This window comes from Chiloscyllium plagiosum, chromosome 4, assembly GCF_004010195.1.
Source record: "Chiloscyllium plagiosum isolate BGI_BamShark_2017 chromosome 4, ASM401019v2, whole genome shotgun sequence".
In the NCBI taxonomy this organism is placed as follows: Eukaryota; Metazoa; Chordata; class Chondrichthyes; order Orectolobiformes; family Hemiscylliidae; genus Chiloscyllium; species Chiloscyllium plagiosum.
In genome coordinates, this window is record NC_057713.1 from 58,601,408 (window position 1) to 58,620,107 (window position 18,700).

At 38.3% G+C, this 18,700-nt stretch overlaps 1 protein-coding gene across 4 annotated transcripts in view; it reads right to left on the bottom strand.

Annotated features, from left to right (window-relative positions):
- LOC122549069 (coiled-coil domain-containing protein 178) overlaps window positions 1-18,700 on the bottom strand; it is a 388,456-nt gene that overhangs the window by 85,523 nt on the left and 284,233 nt on the right. For all 4 annotated transcript variants that reach the window (XM_043688277.1, XM_043688275.1, XM_043688278.1 and 1 more), the window contains one exon: window positions 11,506-11,655. In XM_043688277.1, the coding sequence (XP_043544212.1) occupies window positions 11,506-11,655 (150 nt within the window). The remainder of the gene's footprint in view (window positions 1-11,505; window positions 11,656-18,700) is intronic.

Below are 18,700 nucleotides of genomic sequence, written 5' to 3' on the forward strand. Positions count from 1 at the left end.
ATCACAAGCTTTTGGAGCGCTGGCCCTTCATCAGGTGAAGTGGAGGGCACAGAATTTACAGACTGAGAGATCATTGCAAGATAATCTGAGATTATGCTGTCTGATCCTAGACTCTCCCACAAGGGGAAACAATCTTGCCACAACAACCATATCAAGTTCCAGTACCGATCCCTATGCCATTCCATAAATTACAGGTTGCCATCCTGAAAATGCCCCTCTTATCCTAACTCTCTGTTTTCTATTAGTTGGCCAATCTCCTATCTATGCTAATTTACTACCTCCAATACCATGGACAAATTTTATTAAGTAGTCTAATATTTGGGATGGCCCAGTGGTTAGCACTGCTGCTTTATAGTGCCAGGGATCTGGGTTTAATTCCATCCTTGGGCAACTGAGTGTAGTTTGCACGTTCTCCCTGTTTTTGTGTGTGGTTTCCTCCAGGTCCTTGGTTTCCTGCCACAGTCCAAAGATGTACAGGTTAGCTGGATTAGCCGTGCTAAATTGTCCATAGTATCCAGAGATATGTAAACTCGGTGGATTAGCCATGAGAAATGCAGGAATAGCATAGAGGGATGGGTCTGGGTGGAATTCTCTTCAGAGGGTCAATGTGGACTTGATGTACTGAATGGCCAAATTCCACATTGTAGCTATTCTATGCTGACTCTATGATTTTATCAAATGCTTTTTGAAGATCAAAAAAAAATTACATTCACTGCTTCCTCTTTATCTATCCTGCTTATTACTTCCTCAACAAATTCCAATAAGTTTGTCAGGCATGATTTCCCCTCACGAAGCCATGCTAACTCTGCTTGATCATCTGTATTTCTAAATCTTTTATTACATCCTTTATTTCAAACTCGAACATTTTCCCAAGAATAGACGTTATTCTGGCCTATGGTCAACATTTTTTTGGTCTCCTTTTTTAAATAAAGGTGTTACAGACACAAGTTTCTCTCTCTTAAACTAAATGCTAAATTTACCATGTAATGGTCACTTTTTCTTAAGGGATCTTTTACCCTGACCTAATTTATTAAACCTGCATCATTACACATATCCCTGATTGGGATCTACAACATATGTTCTTGAAATCTGACCTGAACACACTCAATAAACTTTTTCTCATGGTTTCCTCTGATTGACAGAGCAGTCAATCAGTTGTCAGTCGCTATAACTCACTAAAGAATATCCAATCTAGATTTGTTAGTTGGTTGGGATTCTGGCAGCTCAAAACAATAATGTACATGAGCAAATAGACTTGAGAAAAAAAGTTAATTTTTTGCTCAGGCTCAAAAATCTTACTACAGATGAGCTGTAGCTATCAATTAGTTGCCCCAACACTTCAGAATATAATTAGTTTTAGACAGTAGTGAGGCAGATAGCTAAATTCAGCGCAGTGAGGTTACTGCAAGATAGGCAAAGATAGGCCTGCAGTAGTCAACATGTAATTTGTGAGACCAAGAGAATCACTCCTTTTGGGTCTTTTCTCAGTGCACTGCACTGAATCACAGAATTGTTGTGGTGCAAAAGGAGGTCATGGTTGATTGTGTCAGCACTTGCTCACTCAATGAACATTTTCACTTAGTGCTATTCTCCAGCCTTTTCCCCATAACCCTGAAGATTATCTCTCTTTAAATAATCATATAATTTCCTCTTGAACGCCTCGTGTGAAGCTGTTTCCACCACACTTTCAGGCAGTACATTCTAGACTGTAATTGCATGTTGTGTACTAAAGTTCAAAATGTGAGGTGAATGTGTGCAAAATTAACTTTTTCAGTTCCGGTATATTCAAGCAATGTTTTTTGTCCAAATCCAGTAATTTGGAGACATACAATTGCCAGGATTTAACCTGGGGAGAGTGCATAGATAATCATGCTCCACTGTTCCACAAACCATCACAAAATGTATAAAATTCTCATGTGACCACCAAGATGACCAACCTGCCTGACTGACTGCTATTTCAGGCAAAAGCAATTCACACCAAATATTGTCATTAATGGAAAATAACTATTTATTGCAACATATTTAATTTTAACAGAGAGCAGAGAAAAGGTACTAATTTGTTTAATCTTTTACTTTGCAACTTAAACAATATCTGCCTAAAACCACAAAATACCTACACAGTCATTCATGATTAAAACAGTCAAAAACAAACAGTTTGACAAAGATGTCAAGAATGGAAAAATATAAACAGAGAACAAAACTCAAAAGTCCAAATTTCAGTAGTGGATTTGATTTTTAGTACTGATGACATGCTCTTCTCTGTAAGGTAATGGCTGTTTTCACTTGACTAGATGAGCCAACATATACAGATCTTTTTCTAGTTAGGATTCTTTTTTGGAGCTTCTTGGAATCATCTGTCTGTTTCCACACAGAGAGAGAGAGAGAGACAGAGAGAGAGAGAGACAGAGACAGAGAGAAAGAGAGACACAGAGAGAGACAGAGAGAGAGAGACAGAGAGATAAAAAGGGAGAGAGAGCTGTGTTCAGTTTGAAGGGTCTAGATGTTTCAAGCTGTCCTTATACTCCTAGCTTTGTAACAAACTGATTCTCATCCAAAGGACTGGTGTCAGGCAGAATTGCGTTACCTCAAAGACTCTTGGTGTCAGTTTGTCTCAAAGTATCTCCCTCATTACCTTGAAAAGCAAAATGGTTTTGTACCACTAAAAATGTGCAGCACTTGATTCTTACAAGTTTAAAACGTTTCTGGTATTTCAGCTAACTTCCATTTCAGTATAATTAGGAAAAATACATGTTCTCTTGCACTCCATGTCTACTCACAGGAGAGGGTAGATCTCCAGCACTGCTTAGCATTATTTAGTTGCATTGCATTATATCCTGCTGGAAAAGCTTTTCCAGCAACACATTTTCAGCTCTGCTCTCCAGCATTTGCAGTCCTCACTTTCTCCTTGCATTATATCCTCCCAACTTTGTTCAGAATGTATTATTAATCAGGTGATAATTGCACAAGGAAGTACCATTTGTGTACAAAAGGATTACCAGCACATGTTGAGAGTTAACAATGTTAGGAAACAACCTCACACCAGTTTCATGACTGAGCGAAAGAAACCACCTTGCAGGTCAGAGCATTGCAAAAAGGAGCTTGCATTCTCCAGGATGGGAAATTCATTGTAGTCAGATCGGAGAGCTTATAATCAGAGCAAACATATCATTCAAATTGGGCAGGAGACATTATCTCTAGCAATTGTTAGAATACAATTTCACCTACATCTACTAAAAGAACTGTGGATACTGGAAATCAGAAATTGGGTCCAGTGACCCTTCCTCAGAACAGAGGACAGTTCTGAGGAAGGGTCACTGAACCTGAAATGTTACTTCTGATTTCTCTCCACAGATGCTGTTAGATGTGCTGACCTTTTCCAGCAATTTCTGTTTTTATTGACTGAAACATTTGGAAAGATATTCATTCTGAAAACCGATCACAAAACCCTTGAAATTATATGGTAAAAACTACTGTCAAATACACCATAAGGGTTACAATGTTTGTTAATCAAAATTCAAGGATATGACTGTAACTTTCACTACAAGTTCAGAAACTTGAAGGTTACTTCGGAGAACTTGAGACATTGGTAAATTCAATAAATAATCGTTATTTCACTGGATCTGCACGTCAATTCACTAGGTCGAAGATTATTGATTTGATGAGATTTGGTCAGTACTAATGTCAACAATGTGAAAAAAGATATCCAAAGGCTCATACACCAAGCTATATGGAAAACCATAAGTGAAGGTAAGCTTGATGCATTCAAGAAGTCCAGGAAAACAGAACCCTCGATTAATACTACCAAGATAAATTAGGAATATCCAGAATATAATATTTAAAGGTGGATAGGTTTTAATATCTGAATCACTCCACCCAGATGTTCTGATGCAATTGCAATGGAACTACATAGGCATTCAGTATTCTAGACACCTGGCAAGAAAATCTGTACACTTGCTAGGATAGTAGTGATATTGAGAAGGCTGTGCAAATGTGCGAGCCACATTCAGCACTCCAGCCAAGAGAGTACAAGGAACTGATGATACCTCACTAGATTTCACAATCTCTAGACCAGATAAAATTGCTACAGATCTATTTAATATTCATAACAATGACTTCCTAAGAGTGAAGGACTATTTTTTCAAGTCTCTGATTATTTGACAATGACATGATGCATGAAGTGCAGCTGTTGCCTTACACATTATGTGCTACTTTCATTTTGTGGAAGAAGAAATTGTTTCAGTCAACAGTCCTTGAACATGGGTCTTGAAAGAAGTAGCTCATGTGATAGTTAATGCACTGGTTTTAATTTTCCAAAGCTTTCTTGAATTGGGAAAGGTCACATTAAACTGAAAGATAGCATGGATGACAGCAAAAATTATTTTTTTTAAAATTCAAAATGGGAGAGGGACAGAAAGCAGGTAACCATGGCCAGTTTGCTTAATGTATGTCATAGAGAAAATATTAGACGCTATTATGAAAGAAGTCATCACAGGAAACTTTGTTGACTTCAAGGCAATCAGACAGAGTCAACATGATTTTGTAGAAGGGAACTTATACTAACTAATTTATTGGTGTTCCTTGAGGAAGAAATATGTGGTGTGGATAAAGGGGAATCATTAGATATATTTCACTTAGATTTCGAGAAGGCTTTGAAAACATGCCACATCAAAGATTATTATGGAAAATAAAAGCTTGTTGTGTCAGATGCAGAATATCGGCATGGTTAACACGAAGCAGAGAGTCGGCATCAATGGTTAATTTTAGCTGGTAATATGTAACAAGTAGTGTGCCACAGGATCAATGCTGGGCCCTCAACCTTTTACGATTTATATAAGCAACCTGGGTGAAAAGCCTGAGGTATGATTGCTAAATGTGCTAGTGACACAAAGATATGTAGAAATGTAAGTTGTAAAGAGGAGATAAAGAGGCTATAAAGGAATATAGATACGTTGTGAGTGGTCAAAGATGTGGGAAGTGGACTATAATGTGGGGAAGTGTGAAATTAGGTTCCCTACAGTGTGGAAACAGGCCCTTTGGCCCAACAAGTCCACACCGACCCACTGAAGAGCAACTCACCCAGACCCATTCCCCTACATTTACCCCTGATTAATGCACCTAACACAACGGGCAATTTAGCATGGCCAATTCACCTAACCTGCACATCTTTGGACTGTGGGAGGAAACCAAGCACCCTGAGGAAACCCACGCAGACACGGGAAGAATGTGCAAACTCCACACAGACAGTCATCAGAGGCTGGAATCAAACCTGGGACCCTGGTGCTGTAAGGCAGCAGTGCTAACCACTGAGCCACCGTGCCGTTCCAATTGTCCATTTGGGAATGAAGAATATAAAATAAAACTAAAATCTCAATGGTGAGAGATTGCAGAGAGATCTGGGTGTCCTTGTGCATGATTCATAAGAGTAAGTATGTAGTTACAGCAAGTAATTAAGAAAGGAAATGGAATGGCACAAGCAATTGAGAGGAATCCAAAATTAGGGAGCTTATGCTTCAGTTATTTGGGGGACAGATGAGCAAACTGTGCAAAATATTGGTTGCCTTATTTAAGGAAGAATGTTAAGGAAGCAGTTCAGAGATTATACCTAGAAGGGGAGCTTGTCTAGTATCCACTACAGTCAGAAGATAAAAAGACAACTTACTACCAGTCTTACTTGAATGGTTGATAAGTTTGTGTTTAAAGAATAAAAGAAACACATTTAATCTAGATGTTGGCTTCTGTGTGCTAAATTAATCATTGATAAACTATTTTATATCGATAAAATTTAAACCCTATTTTCTCTTTGAATTTTGCATTAAATAGGGTATATGCTTTACTTCTCTTAATAGGACAACAGTTAGATGTTTTCTTCAACATTGTTATGTTGACAAATTAATTTGGTTCCTTTGATTGACAACCAGTACAGAATATGATCACAATATATTGTTTGATATTTACAATAAATATCCAGCACAGATCTAATGTCAACATAGAGTGTCATGCTAAGAACTTTAAGTATATATTAATATTACATTTGAAACATATTAGAACAATAAACAAGTTAGTGAATCTAAGATCTGCATACAATTGTGTACTTACTTTGCTTAGAATTAGATTACTGATTATAATAGTAACTTCATGAAGAAGTTTTTATAGACACACTGGTCACAGCTAGAAACATATATCTTAAGTCATGATTGATCCATAACATGATTGATAAATACTGTTATTATGTCAACATTTGTCAGAACAAAAAAGTGAACTTCGGGCCTAGTGAAGCTACAAAGGTCAGCAAGTTGAAAAATTCTTTCATTGTGTTGTGAAGACTTTGAAAGTGCACAAACAGCAATAAATGAGATGGACGCTGTGTTGTAATAATTCTGATACACTTGACTAATGCAGTTATTTGCAATGAGGTTGGCAAAATGCCCAAAGCAGTGAGCAAACAAACAGAGCGAGACAGCTGGCTTAGCACCTTCGATTACTACTGCCACATCCACCAGCTCTTCTGTCAGTGCAGTGCTCACCGATGTGTATTTTAGTACAAACATTTACCCTGAGAAATTCATCCAAAATACATTTTGTCAAATTTCTCATATGCTTTTCAAGCAAGGTAGCTGGTGACAAAAGCTGATTATTCAAATTAGTATGCAATACAAGGCAGCTTATGTATTTTAAAGTAATATGATTGCTTTTTGCTTATAATAAAGAAAGGCACATTTGATTTTGAAAGTGACAAAAAGCAATATTAGCAAAGCAAAACAATTTAATGTAATAAATGTAAATGTAATAGGATCAGAATTTTTTGGTTTTGATTTTTATGTTTCGCTGGTTCAGTGCATTCAGACATTTGCTGTCAATGTTAGTGGCTGAGGCCAGAGGTACATTTTCTTGGCCCTCCGGTATTATATTTCCAATAGTTAGAAAATAAAATAAAATCCACTACTTAAACATTTGCTATTTTAAAAATCTGACATTATTTATTCTGTGCAAAAGATGCAAAACCCATTAAAACTGCAAGTGGCAATATAATGTGTGAAGTATAACATTCTAATCCATCGGTCTGCTGACATTAACTGATCTTTATCTCTCTCATTAAAATACTGTCTAAGCAAAACAATTAAATTTCCAAAATATTGTGTTGAGTTGCTATGAATTTTTAAAACATTATGCTAACTGCATCTGAAGTACATCCTGCTGTCAAAGTCAGTTCATTAATGAAATAGAACCTGGACCCTATATATATTATTAGCAGTGAGAATGGGAAGTTTACAAAATAAAACAGATTTCAGATTACAGTCAGTTCTATTGTTTTCTTTGCTGAAATGACACCAGCAAAGTGCAACAGAAAGAGAAGTGAGGAAGGTTGAAGTCAGAAGGACAGAAAATAAATTGGTTGTGTTTGCTGCCAATGTAACTGCAGGTAGTGAACTCACCATACATGCAGGTGCAGTGCATGGGAACATCACTACATTCCACCAGAAACGTTGCCATGACACCTTGTAGAATATCACAACTGTTCACTCAAAACCAGCATTACTGGAAACATTAGCTCACATATTCCAATGGCCAATGAACAGCTGAGTAGGGTAGATGGATTTGTTCATGAGGACCATGCAGAATTCTCCAATGCAAGTGACTCCTTGGTAACTGCCTAGGAAATTGAAATTAATGATGGGCAATTCCCCTGTGTCTGGAAGCCACAAAAGCAGTCTATTAAAATTGGAAAATTCAGAGGGCTCCACCTCACTTAAGTTTAATAGTTATCCAGGAAATGTTAGAGGATTAAAAACCTACTCTAAATCCAGGATAACTGTTAACCTAAACCCAACTCACCACTAACTCCATTACCTACACCACCCCAAGCCCTGACAATCATCCCTGACCAGAACCCTCAACTTGACAATATTTCCAAAACCCCCCCAATTCAAACCCGCCAAACTGATACCCAGCCATGACCCAATATCCTCCATATTGCCAGTTTGTCTCCAGCTCCATTATGGAGAAAGTGAGGCCTGCAGATGCTGGAGATCAGAGCTGAAAATGTGGTGCTGGAAAAACGCAGCAGGTCAGGCAGCATCCAAGGAGCAGGAAAATCGACGTTTCGGGCATGAGCCCTTCTTCCTGAAGAAGGACTCATGCCCGAAACGTCGATTCTCCTGCTCCTTGGATGCTGCCTGACCTGCTGCACTTTTCCAGCAACACATTTTCAGCTCCACCTCCATTATGCCTTCAGAACCAGCACACCTCTACCAGACATCACCCCTTTCTCATCAATCAGACTATTACTCCTCATCCCTGCAATTAGACTAGCCTGACCGAATAACCACCCAATCTGAACCAACCATCTCGCCAACAGCACCCACACCCCAACCACCTACCCCTTAACACACACACACACACACACACTCCCTCTCTCTTTCTCAATACTGGCCTGACCATGTTCAAACATAAGTGTCATTCATCAGTTGGACCCACAACTATTCAACACTCCTAACCACAATGTTCTCCTAACCTGAAAAAACCATCAGCCCATCACACCCTGTCCTCAACCCAAATGGTCAGGCTCAACAACCCCTCCCACCAGCTCATTTGTATTCTTTTCTCTATCTAGTGTGTATTATTTTGTTGCGCATCAACTCTGCTACCTTTCTCTTGACTTAACTGAAAGCTTCTTTTTGTGTAGTCAGTACACTCATCTGAATGCTTGTGGCTTCATGTGGTCTGGCAATGTATATAGTCTGGGATATTGTAATCTTGTCCTTTTCAACAAAATCTTTTTCTGTTTCAGTGTGCACAGTGTGTTGATCTAGCAGCCTTTCCTCAGTCTTATAGAATTATAGTCATTGAGATCTTGCAGCACACAAAAAGCCTTTTTGGCCCATCATAGCTGTGCCCTGGTCAAAAACAATCATCCAACTATTCTGATCCCATTTTCTAGCATTTGATGCAGAGTATTGTCTGTCTACACGCATCTAAATACTTCTGAAATGTTATGAGGATTTCTGCCTCTTAGTTCAGATTCCAAGCACCGTCTGGGTGAAAATGTTTTTCCTCACATCTTCTCTAAATTTTCTGTCCCTTATCTTAAGTCTATGCCCTGGTCATTTATCCCTCTAACAAAGGTAAAAAGGCTCTTTTTGTCTACCATATATAAGCGTCTCATAATTTTATATATCTTAATCATGTCCCCCTTCAATCTCCTTTGTCCTAAGGAAAAGAATTTGAGCCTGTTCAAACTTTCTTCATAATTGAAAATCTCCAGCCCTAGCAACATCCTGGTAAGTCTCTTCTGCGTCCTCTCCAGCGTTATCACGTCCCTCCTCTAATGTGGATTCCAGACATGCACACAGTACTGAAGCCCTGGCCTAATCAGCATTTTCTGATCTTCAACTCTTTGCCTCTCTGTGTCCCTGAAAGTACATTTTCTGATGCATTTTTCAATCTTGTGAAGAAATTATCATCAGGTCCTAGAAGTAATGTTGGTAGATCCAATGATTTGATTTTTACTGGAGACATATGCTATGTTTTTCAAGAATTTCATTGGGATCTTTTGCTGTCACCTTCATTTAGCTTTCAGTTGTTAAACAAATTTAACTAGCTCTTCTGCCACAAAAAGGATGTAGCAGCTGACCCTTTCCACTTCACCATGGTTCAGTTACACTAAAGCTACTGAAAGTCTGTCCACACTTCTGTTTAAACTTCTCATGTGTCTCTATGAAGTCATCAGTCTCCCAATTTATCATGTACAGGAGCTGTGCATTCATTGCTACAGTGACCATTTCATTTTTGCAGTTTGCTGGATTTGTTTTCTTTCTCTGGCATTAATTGGAGTTATATTTTCAATCTAATTCAGCTAAAGATCCTTAGACAGCACCTTCCAAACCTGTGCCCACTTCCGTTTAGATGGGAAAGGACAGCAGATGCATGGAAACACCACCACCTGGAAGCTTCCTTCCAAGCCACTCACCATCCTGACTTGGAGATATATTGTTCCTGCACTGCAGCTGGGTCAAAATCCTGGAATTTCTTCCTAATGGGCATTGCAGGTCAACCTAGAGCATGTGGAGTGCAGTGGTTCAAAAAGGCAGCTCATTACCACCTTCTCAAGGGCCACTAAGTATGGGCAATAAATGCTGACCAGCCAGCAATACCCATATCGCACTACTAAATAAAAAAAAAACATCTGCAGAAAATGTTGAGTATTTTACTCAACCACACCTATTGCAACCATGTTATGCCTTCTCACATGAAAAGAAATAATCACACTTTAGATTCAAAATGCTGGAGACCATATTTTAACTTAACGTGTGGCTGGTAGTTTGATACATTCTCATTTGGTACATGACTGCAGTGCAGCACTAAAACATGGCACCCTGAATGCAAATTATATATACCAATCAGTTCTTGTTTTTTCTCAAGAAGGATTAGATTAGATTACCTACAGTGTGGAAACAGGCCCTTTGGCCCAACCAGTCCACACCCACCCTCCGAAGAGTAAACCACCCAGACCCATTTCCCTCTGACTAATGCACCTGACACTGGTTAGCACTGTTGCCTCACAGCTTCAGGGACCCAGGTTTGATTCCAGCCTTGGGCAACTGTCTGTGTGGAGTTTGCACATTCTCCCCGTGTTTGCGTGGGTTTCCTCCGGGTGCTCCGGTTTCCTCCCACAAACCAAAGATGTGCAAGTCAGGTGAATTGGCCATGCTAAATTACCCATAGTGTTAGGTGCATTAGTTAGGGGTAAATTTGGATAGGGGAGTGGTTGTGGATAGGTTACTCTTTGGAGGGCCGGTGTGGACTTGTTGGGCTGAATGACCTGTTTCCACCCTGTAAGGAATCTAATCTAAGAAATGTAACAATATAACAAACTTTATACAGACTTTGGCCTAGATTTCCCAGTTTTTGGATTGCCAAAAAAGATGCAAATTTGGACTTTTGGAAATTCTGACACAGTGGCTATGTGATAGTTGTCAGGCACTTTTATACTTCCGATAGACAATTAATCTAAATATCCTATGACAGTGAGTTACAGTTAAAAATTTGGAGGGTTCTGACTGACTTGCTTGGATAGTTATCCAGGAAAGGTTAGATAGATTAAAACTTGCTTTAACCCCTGGCTAACAATACTCACACAGAATCCACCAGACCGTCCATGTACACTACTCCACTCCTCTGACACCTGTGTCCTCCCCAAACATCTCTGAAACCTGGCAACCCCACCCAAATGCCCCAACACCTGGAAATCCAAGCCACCATCAGATCCCACTGACAACTGGCTACTCACCTCCGCATCACTCCAAATCCATCGGACCTGACGTCACCATCCAGCATCATCCATTGATTCAGACGCAGATCAGGAGATTTGGGCTTTAATATTTTTATTTCTTCTTAGCTCAGCTAAGCAGAAACTTAATTGGTGATAAAACACCTTTCTATATTCCATAGTATAATTACTTAGTATGCTTCTTAATTTTTCTTTTCATCATATGTTGTCCAAATTACCTGTAAATAATCTTTAATCCGTATTTCTGTCTTCTGTCTGTCATCATAGATATCTGCAAGCTCGTTTTTTGCACTTTTGAAAGCTTGTTGCAGTTGCTGATACTCTTCAGTTCGATTAGTATTATCGTTGAATGCTAGGGCAAGTTTGACCTAGAAAGAAAAGTACCATAAATGAATGCTGCTATTTGCAAGATTAACCTTCTTTGGTTGCATTCATCCATAATAGAAAATATTGTCATTATACAATTGTTAACCTGAAATATCGTTAAAAAACAATCGTCAATTTGGTGAAGCTATTTGATGTCTGTTTTTCACATCTGCGACTAATGTTCAAATGCAGAGCACGCTAGTAGGAAGAAAGTTTCTTTCCACTGCTGGTTTTTATAATTGGCTGTCCCTCAAATCAAGGATCGTGTCTCCTCAGGGTTGTGAGTTTCTGCTGTGGGTGTTCATGGAATTGAACAGGCCGATTCTCGGCCCACAGACCATGGAAGAATGCCTAACTAAGTAGAGGGATTGGGAGGGTAGGATTAGCTTCCTTCTCTAACTTTTGCTGCCACCATTCTGCCTCACCAGTAAGATGTTTGGACTAAAGATATGAGAAATGGCATTCTGAATCCAACTTATCACTTGGAATATTAGTCAAGTTCATCAAGCATTCCTGTCCTGGAATAACCACATTTTGCTCTTGGACTTCCAATGCCTCCAATGTAAATTTTTACCTCATTGTTTAATTCTTTTATGGACTTGACTTACTCTGGAATGTTTTCCAGTCCATTTAGAACTGTGATACTTCCACTGTGACATTACTGTGACTGGCGGCACATGAGGCCTCAGCAGAAACATACGATATCACAAAACATTTATAGGGACTTAAAATATTTGATTTGTCTGCTAATTTATTGAAAGCTAGTGAAACACTGCCTTTGGCAGAACAGGGTGAGGCGAGAGAATAGAACATGGAAAATATGGTTATAACAGATATACTCTCACAGAACTTTAGTGAATCATAAGACATTTAAACAAATATTTGCGTGACAAACAAAGTTAAAATATTTGATTTACTATTATTTGATGAATAAAATGATACTCAGACATGAGCAGCCACCAGAATTAGATTGTCTACATTTATCAGTGTGCCACCAATCAGCCTGCAGAGCCTGGTACACATATCTGGAAATTATGTAAGGAACTGCAGACATTAGAGAACAGAGTTATTGCAACATTTGTGCCATGTAAGGACATCATCAGGGTATCCACTCCACCAGGATCGCAATGCCAGTGGTAGGAAAGGTTATCATGTCCTCTCACCATTTTTTCTTCTGCTACCTAGGTGAGCTTGGGGGTTATTTTCAGTATTGGCTAATTTATTGCCTCCAACTGGCCACACATGACTGAGAATAGTCAACATGGTTCTCTCCTTTTCCACAGAGCAGCAATAGCAGTTATGCTATAGCTGTCAAAAGTCTTTGCACTGTTGTATTTCTCAAACTTGGCAAAATGTGTTTTTTCATCTTCTTATTCATTTATATATGGCGAATCTTATTTTAACAGGAGCATGTAGGTAAATTAATTAGTATGTGCACTTTCATGGAGTTTTTTGGAAAGAATTTGTATCCTTTTGAAATTTTGGTATGTGTCAAACTGCTTCAGAGCCAATTAAGTTCCACAGAAATATGCAATGGAAAAAACATTTAAAAATATTCAAAAAATATATGTCAACCTTGGAAAATGTTTTAGGATTAGCGTATAAACCAGTACCTTATAACAGTAATGTAGATAGGAAAAGCTGAAACTGTTCTCCTTGGAGAAGAGAAGGTCGAGAAGTGATTCAGATATGCAACATTATGAGGGATCTGGACCTAGTAAGTAAGGAGAAATGGTTCCCATCAATGTAAGGGTTGGGAACCAGAGGACAGAGATTTACTAGGAGCAAATCACTGCAGGTGCTCTGATGAAGCATCATCTAAACGGTAAACATTAGCGTGCTCTCTCTCCATGGATGCTGTCTGAGCCATTCTGATTTCTAGCATTTTTGTTTTTGGCATAGATTTACTGTAATTGGCAAAAGAAGTAGTGAAAGGAAAATGTTTTATGCAATAACTGGATCGGATCTGGAATTCACTGCCTGAGAATATGGTGGAGGTACCTTCAATCAAGACTTTCAAACAACAATTGAATTATCATCTGAAAAGGAAAAATATGCAAGATTACTGTGGTAGAGCAGGGTAGCAGCATTTGCTCCTCCAGAGGGCTAGCAAGGACATGAAAGTGTGAATGACTTTCTAATGAGTTATAACCATTTAATGGCTCTTCCATGAAGTAGATGGGCACAACATTCATACCACAAAATGTTACTTCACAATCTGTAATGTACTAGTACACACAAATACAGGAGAAGAACATTGAGTGCCCAAGCCTGTTCTGCAAATGAATAAGACCATGGCTGATCTATTTGTGGACTCAACTCCACATTCCTACTTACCTCCAATAACTCCTGACTCCCTTGTTAGTGCCTTAGAAACATGCAATAACACCACTTCCTCTTTGGAAGTGAGTTCAAAGATTCATGACCCTCTGAAAGAAAATAAAATTGTTTCCATCTTACAAGAGAGACCCCTTATTTTTAAGCTATGTCCACTGGTCCCTCCCATAAGTGGAAACAACCTTTCAGTACAATGTCAAATCCTTTCAGGATCTGATATATTTCAATAAAGCCATTTCTTTACCTATATAACATCAATGGATATAGGCTTAGCGTGTCCAAACTTTCCTCAAAAAAACACTCACCACTCTTCTCCCATTTCAATTACCAGTTGAGTGAACCTACTTTGACTTGCTTCTGACTGCAACTGATTGTTGCCCTTATGCAAACTTTTCAGACAGTTCTCCATGTTTTTGATTACTTAAGCCTCATAGTTAAACTACAGTAGAGCATTTATTGTGGCCAAAGCTTGTAATCATAATTCTTACCAACTTTTCATCTTTAAAGATGAATAGACAATAATTATGACAATCAAACCTCATGCATCAAATATTATTATCTACTCAGCAAAGCATTAGAGGTGGGAGTAGGTGGGAAGGTGTAGAATGATCCTGTGGTATCACTGTCCATGTGCTTCTGTCAGTTCAAATATATCATTGTTATATTTCGCCTTGGTGTCACCTAACGAGAAATGTTACATGCCAAGAAATTCTTAAAACTTGAAGTGTTTGCATACTTCTGAAAAGGGGAAAATCAGAATTGTTGGATCTGAGAGAATTTGGAAGATTTGTCTAAATATAGGGCTGCCCTTTTTATTTATTTATTCCTACTTGCTGAAAACAGACATGCACTCAGTTTTAAAACTATGCAAGTGAAATTTTCATGGGTGAGGTGGCAGTGTTGAGTGTGGCCACACATCCAAGTTGCTAATTTCACCAGTTATGACAGATGTGTAAAAGACCCCAAGGAAATTCAAACCTCCAAAACATATAGTGTTATGTGAAAACTAGTAGGAAATCTGGCATAGACCCAGCATTCTAACATATGCTCTGCTATTTCTATAGGAATTTCTCAAGACCTAGACTGAAGTGCCAATGACTCTGAAGGAGCCAGCACTCAGCATACCATGCATCATTCAGCCCACCTGGAGAATTATACTGTACACTCAAAAACAGGCCATTGCAGGCATTACTGAATTTGAGAGAGGCAAATGACAGGGAGGTGACCTAATGGAACATTAATAAACCTTCCTGAATTTCTTCAGCAGCTGGTGGATGTCTTCATAATAGTCATGTTTGAGACACAACTTAAAATAATTCCACAAGAATTAGCATCTATGTATGGGTTTAATAGTGTTAATACTTAAGTGTATAAACACTATCCACTATGAAGATGTCATGTGGACTTGGGCTGAAGAAAGAAGAAGGAGACAAACGTGAGGTTAGTATGCTCTTAATAGTTTCCATATTAACGTAGATCACATTTATGTAATCTTAAAATAGCTACTGTGATTCAATAAACTTCCATTGTTTACTCAAGCCTCTCCTGAGAAAGATGGCTGCCCTCATTCACTCTAATCCACTTCCGACTTGAAGTAACTAACACATATGGTGAACAATGACGGTGATGATGGTGAGCCCCTACCATAATTTAGTGAGCAGCAGTGACCAGCATGATATCTAAATGCTGCCAACAATGAGAAACTGGATTTCAGGCCTTCAAAATAGAACAGAAAAAAACCCAACATTTTGGTCATCCAGAATTCTTCAACGGTTAATTGTTGATTATAGCAAATACAAAAAAAACCTTGTGGGAACACTCAATGCAGAAGAGAACTTCAGAGAATGACAAAGAAAACATTCCAAATATGTCAGAATACATGCAAAAACATAAGAAATCTGCTGCTCCATGGAAGAGATACAGATGCATCATGAGAATATGGTGTGTGGGAGCAGTCCTGAGGCCATGCTGAGCCAGTGAGCTGATCAGATAGTAAGAATTGCATGTGCCAAAACCAAAAATACAGAAGCATTAACAGCTTATTATGGATCCAGCTGATGATATTACAGAACAAGTCAAATCTGAAATTAGATCCTATTTTAGTTCGATTTTATTTAAATAGGTAGTTAGTTCACTGACACATCAGTAAGTATGCAGGAGGTTTCGTTTTAACAATAGAACATAAGTTTATTGTGCAAAATAAACAAAGATAGAACAGAATAAACAAAACAAAATGCGGATGTAGGAACAAATTACTGGAAATGCTGGAATATGTACTGAAAACAATAAATGCTGGAACTCACGGCTGGTCAGGCAACATCCATGGAGAGACAGCATGCTAACAGTTTGAGTCTAGATAATTCAATGACTTCATCAGATGAAGAATCTAGATTCAAAATGTGAGCTTGCTCTCTCTCTCTCTCTCTCTTTCTATGGATGCTGCCTGACAATTACTGGAAATGCTGGAATCTGTACTGAAAACAATAAATGCTGGAACTCACGGCTGGTCAGGCAACATCCATGGAGAGACAGCAAGCTAACAGTTTGAGTCTAGATAATTCAATGACTTCATCAGATGAAGAATCTAGATTCAAAATGTGAGCTTGCTCTCTCTCTCTCTCTCTCTTTCTATGGATGCTGCCTGACCCACTGTGATCTCCAGCATTTGCTGTTTTTAGTAAAGAATTGCGGATGCTGGAAATCAGGAACATAAACAGAAATTGCTAAAAACTCAGCAGGTCTGGCAGCATCTGTGGACAGAAAGCAGAATTAACATTTTGGGTCAAGTGATCCTTCTTCAGACTCTTCTGACTAAGACAAAAACCCAAATGCCACTACTTCAAAATCCAAACTTAAAATAAATCATATATATTTATATATTACCTCTCACATCAATTGGTACAGTGATTTTCTTTGAATGGTAGCAGCTTCAAATAGTCATTGCCACTATAGAGCATGGATACCATAAAGGAGGTCTGCTAAAATGTAACTGAGGGGACCAGAAGAGAAACTTCATATGGTCTGGGAGTGAAGAGTCAGAAATATCACTCACAACACTATTTAAAGCAGGTAACCATCAAGTAATTTAAAGAAGTACATGATTCTAGTCAAATTTGTTTTGGGAAACACAAATGTAGCAGGTCATAGTGAGGCTCTGGAAGCATAGGAGAATCTCTATTACGGCCAATAAATGTGAGAAAAACTTCCAGCACCGCTACAAAGTGAGGGAAAACTGTCTTTAAAGAAAATAAAATAAATGAATAAATAAATAAATACTAGGAAGTTTTGGCATTAAATTAGTATTATCAGAAAGATTTAGTTTCAAAGATTGGCCAAACATAACACAACATTGAAGAAATACTTGAGTAAACCAGTCTTGAGATGTAGAAGAGCATCAAAACTGGATATTAAGACAGAAGCTGAACAAGTAAATAGACTTCTATACACAATTGAGATTATGGTGGACAATGTTATTTTGCACCAAGGGTAAGCAAAGACAAATTTGAAGAGGTATTTAAGGCCTCTGACAATTATTTCAAACTCAAAACAAATAGAATTCCTCAAAACATAAGATTCAATAAAACAGTGATCTTCATTGACATATTACCATGAAGTCACAGAGGACAAAATGTCATTACATTTGTTATTACGACTTTTGTTAATGTCAAACATTAAATATACGGAGGACTCAAAATATCTTTGTTGAGCTGAAATGCATGTATTCATTGCAGTCTATTGAAGACAGTGGATAGATACAGTCCTTTAAATGAAGACAGAAGAGAATTTTGACAAACATTTCAAAAGAAGTAATTGCAGTTTGTTGAGAAATTAGAGGGAAATTACTTTCTAATGAATTTTTAGCACATTACAATATTCATGATGTTAACCATGGATGCTTTGTCCGTACGACTAGGTGTAGTCCTTAGTCAAGTGGAAACTGAGAGCTTTGATGGACACTTACAGAGGTACACAATCAAAGAAAAGGAAACATTAACAGCTGTTTGGGATGTGAAAGGTTCGCAGATTGTCTCATGTGACTAAAATTCCAAGTTGAGATGATCACAAGCCTTTGACAATATTATTATGATTGAAACTTTTTTGAGATTTTTTTCAATGTATGCAAAAATTCACATTTACACTAATTAAATATAGCTCTATAATCTATGTTCCAAGTGAGGTGTAGGTAATGGCGAACGTACTCTCAAGAACAGCAGTAAATGAACAGAAAAATACAATCTTATTCTTGCGGAATAAATAGAATATTTTCTATAAAGAAGTATAGTCATTTTCTACTGCTATGACCAACACTTTACTAGCAACTAAAAGCAAACTCTTACAAATTCATGCAGCTCAACAATCTGACAAGGAGTGCAAAAGGTCAGCCAACTCTCTCTGCGAGAGTGGTTGAAATGTCGTCCAGCAGATTAAAAGCTGAAAATATACCAAGGGTAGAAATAAAACTTAATAATACTGGAAGAATTACAAGCATAAAAGAACAGAATTCTTATTCAAAATTTGAAGTGAAGTCCAGCAGAAAATCCACAGGCAATATCTAGGTATTATGAAGTGCAAAGCAAATGCCCAATTATCAGTGTGGTGGCCACCTCCTCCCATCCTGCCTCCTGTACACCTCCTCCCATCCTGCCCCCTGTACATCTACTACAAACCAACCGACTCCCACAGTTACCTGGGCTTCACCTCCCCCCTCCC